General features: G+C 39.5%; 1 protein-coding gene across 1 annotated transcript; it reads right to left on the bottom strand.

The window, feature by feature from the left end:
- Nucleotides 1-6: 6 nt before the first annotated feature.
- On the bottom strand, nt 7-2,882 carry LOC111369951 (putative pentatricopeptide repeat-containing protein At3g11460, mitochondrial). Its single transcript, XM_022991686.1, has one exon. The coding sequence runs from the start codon at nt 2,777-2,779 to the stop codon at nt 116-118; it is 2,664 nt and encodes an 887-aa protein (XP_022847454.1). The 5' UTR covers nt 2,780-2,882; the 3' UTR covers nt 7-115.
- Nucleotides 2,883-2,888: the final 6 nt, after the last annotated feature.

Below are 2,888 nucleotides of genomic sequence, written 5' to 3'. Positions count from 1 at the left end.
CAATGTGACTTTGTCAATAAGCTCTTCTACAAAATGCAAAGTACCCCTGCCAAACGGTTAATTGCCAAAAAACGTTGGAATGAAGTTCCATGCTTCCAGAGTTGAGATGCTGGTCTTACCAAAAATCCCTGCATGAGCAGACGCCATTAATGAAATGATGGAAACGACTTCCATCCCTCAAAACTATTTCCCTTCCAACCAATTTAGAGACATGTTTACTAAATTCATGACAATCACCACAAATCCTTAGGTTCTTGGAAATCAAGATTGGGGCACCACCTCTTATGCTGATCAATCCAAAAGCAATAGCTAGCTTCTCACTGTGGCTTAAGAGCCTCCCAATTTTATCTTCATCTTCTTCATCGCGAAGAACCCAATGAAGATCAGGAATATATCCTTGTTCTTTTATAAATGACAACAATAATTCCAATTTTTGGTAAATTTTGTTGCATTGAGGATGTGATTTATCACCTGCAGTGAAGTAGTGAATCTTATTTCTAACACTAATCCAGCTTTTTCCTGGAGGCTTTCTTAAATCCTTTTCTTGAAGCAATTTTCTTAATTTTTCAACTTCTGACCATTGGCCTGCAGCTGCATAGATATTCGATAACAAAACATAGTTACCTGCATTTGTCGGTTCTAATTCAACCAGCTTCTCGAAGATGGTACGAGCATACTTAGTTTCAGAGTACACTCGACAAGCACCAAGAAGAGATCTCCATGCAGATGCAATTGGTGCAATAGGCATTGAATTAATGAACTTCCAAGCTTGCTCAAAGCGACCTCCACGTGCCAGCAGATCAACCACACAAGCATAGTGCACCGGTTCAGGGATAATCCTAAAATCACGAATCATAGATTGGTAAAGCTGTGTGCCCTTGTCTATAAAACCCGAATGGCTACAAGCAGATAAAGCAGAAATGAACGTTATCTTGTCAGGTATAAAGCCCTCTTCCAACATATTTGAGAAGGCTAGCATAGCATCATATCCTCTCCCATGAATGCCATAGCAGGCTATCATTGCATTCCATGAGACTACATTTCTCTTCGATAATGCTTTAAAAATGTTCTCAGCATACTTCATACAACCACATCTTGCATACATACTTATGAAAGCATTTGCCACAGCCAAATCAGAAACCAGAGATTTCCTCATTGCATAAGCATGTAAACATTGGCCTTCGGGAAGATTAGCTAGACTTGTGCACGATGAAAGAGCATTAATAATTGTCACACCATTGGGTTGCTTCTTTAAAATCAGATGATGGAAAAGAAACAGAGCCTTTTCAGCCTCATTGTTCTTCACATAACTAGTAATCATAGCATTCCACGAGATCAAGTCTCTATCAGCAAAGCTCTCAAACAACACCTCGGCTGTTTCTTTATCACTGCAGTTCATATACATTTCTATGAGTGCCGTATGCAGAGGTGGGTCAATTTTGATCCCGTGTTTTATCACATAACCATGGATAAATCTACCAAGTTTTAAATATGACTCGTCATTACAAGCTGCAAGAATGGAAACTATCGTGTGGGAGTTAGGCGCAAAATGTAATTCACTCATCTGCATAAAGAGATCCCACGCTTTACCCCTCAGTTCATTATGGGCCAATGCCGAGATCAATGTGTTCCATGAAAGCACATCTGGATTTTTTGTCTCATCAAAAAATTTCGAGGCATCTTCAACACAATTTAGCTCTCCAAACAGATTTAAAAATGCATTTCTTATGCAGGGATTGTTCTCCATTCCGCATTTAACTACATGAGCATGCAGGCTTCGACAATTTCTCAGACCATTAGCCAAGTCAACACATAATGACAGTACAATCACAACAGTTCTTTCATCTGGTCTTGGGCCTTTTAACCTCATTGTTCTTACCAAAGCCACAGCTTCATCAATGGCGTCTCTCTCGATATATGCAGAAATCATAGAGTTCCACAAAGCAACATCTCCTGTAGAAACGGATCGAAATAGAAAATGTGCAAAGTCCATACATCCAATTTGACTATACATATTTATCAATGCATTTATTATGTACAAATCTCCATTAAAATCACATTTGATTGCCAGTTGATGGACTTGCATACCCAATTTAATACACCCATATTCTGCAATGGCCTGTATAGCACTGAGGATGGTCACCAAATCACATCTCACCCCATTCATCAACATTTGAACAAAAAGATCGAATGCCTCAAAGTAATACCCTGTATCAACATACCCATTAATCATTGCATTCCAACTCACCACATTCCTCAAATTCATCGATTCAAAAACATCATACGCCGTCCTAGCATCAAATTTCAAGTAAAACCCAATCAAAGAAGTTCCCACATGAGCATTCAAGTTCAAAAATCCATTTCTCAAACAATACCCATGTATCTCCTTCCCAAGCCCCAAGTCCATGAGTTCCCCCGTGGCCACAAGCAATGACACCATAGTCCTTGCATTCGGTCTCAACACGTCTCTTTGCATCTCCATAACCAAAAACACAGCCTCCTCAAATTCCTTACAATCCACAGACCCGGAAATCATCGCATTCCAGGCCACTACATCTCTCTCGCGCATTTCATAAAACACGTATCTCGCTTCATCCAAACACCCACATTTACAATAAAAATCAACAAGACTTGTCCCAACACGCACATCAGTAATCAAACCTGTATTCATTACATCATGGTGTATTTTCTTGCCCATTTCGATGGCATATAAATTCCCACAAGCCTTGAGAATGAGAGGCAACGTTACTCTATTCGGCAAAATGCGTAAAGATTCCATGTAGGTATAAGTAGTGAGAATATCATTATCGTTTCTGAGCTTAGCCTGGTGTTTGATAATTGAATCCCAGTCGTGGGTTGCTCTTTGTTTTCGTGAAAATTGAAGATTT

This window comes from Olea europaea, chromosome 20 (assembly GCF_002742605.1).
Source record: "Olea europaea var. sylvestris chromosome 20, O_europaea_v1, whole genome shotgun sequence".
NCBI lineage: Eukaryota > Viridiplantae > Streptophyta > Magnoliopsida > Lamiales > Oleaceae > Olea > Olea europaea.
The sequence above is the reverse complement of the archived record's forward strand: the minus strand, read 5'-3'. Positions and strand labels throughout refer to the sequence as shown.

Bases quoted from the DNA above. Each gene is read 5' to 3' on its own strand.
- LOC111369951 (XM_022991686.1), bottom strand. From the start codon at position 2,779: ATGGAATCTTTACGCATTTTGCCGAATAGAGTAACGTTGCCTCTCATT.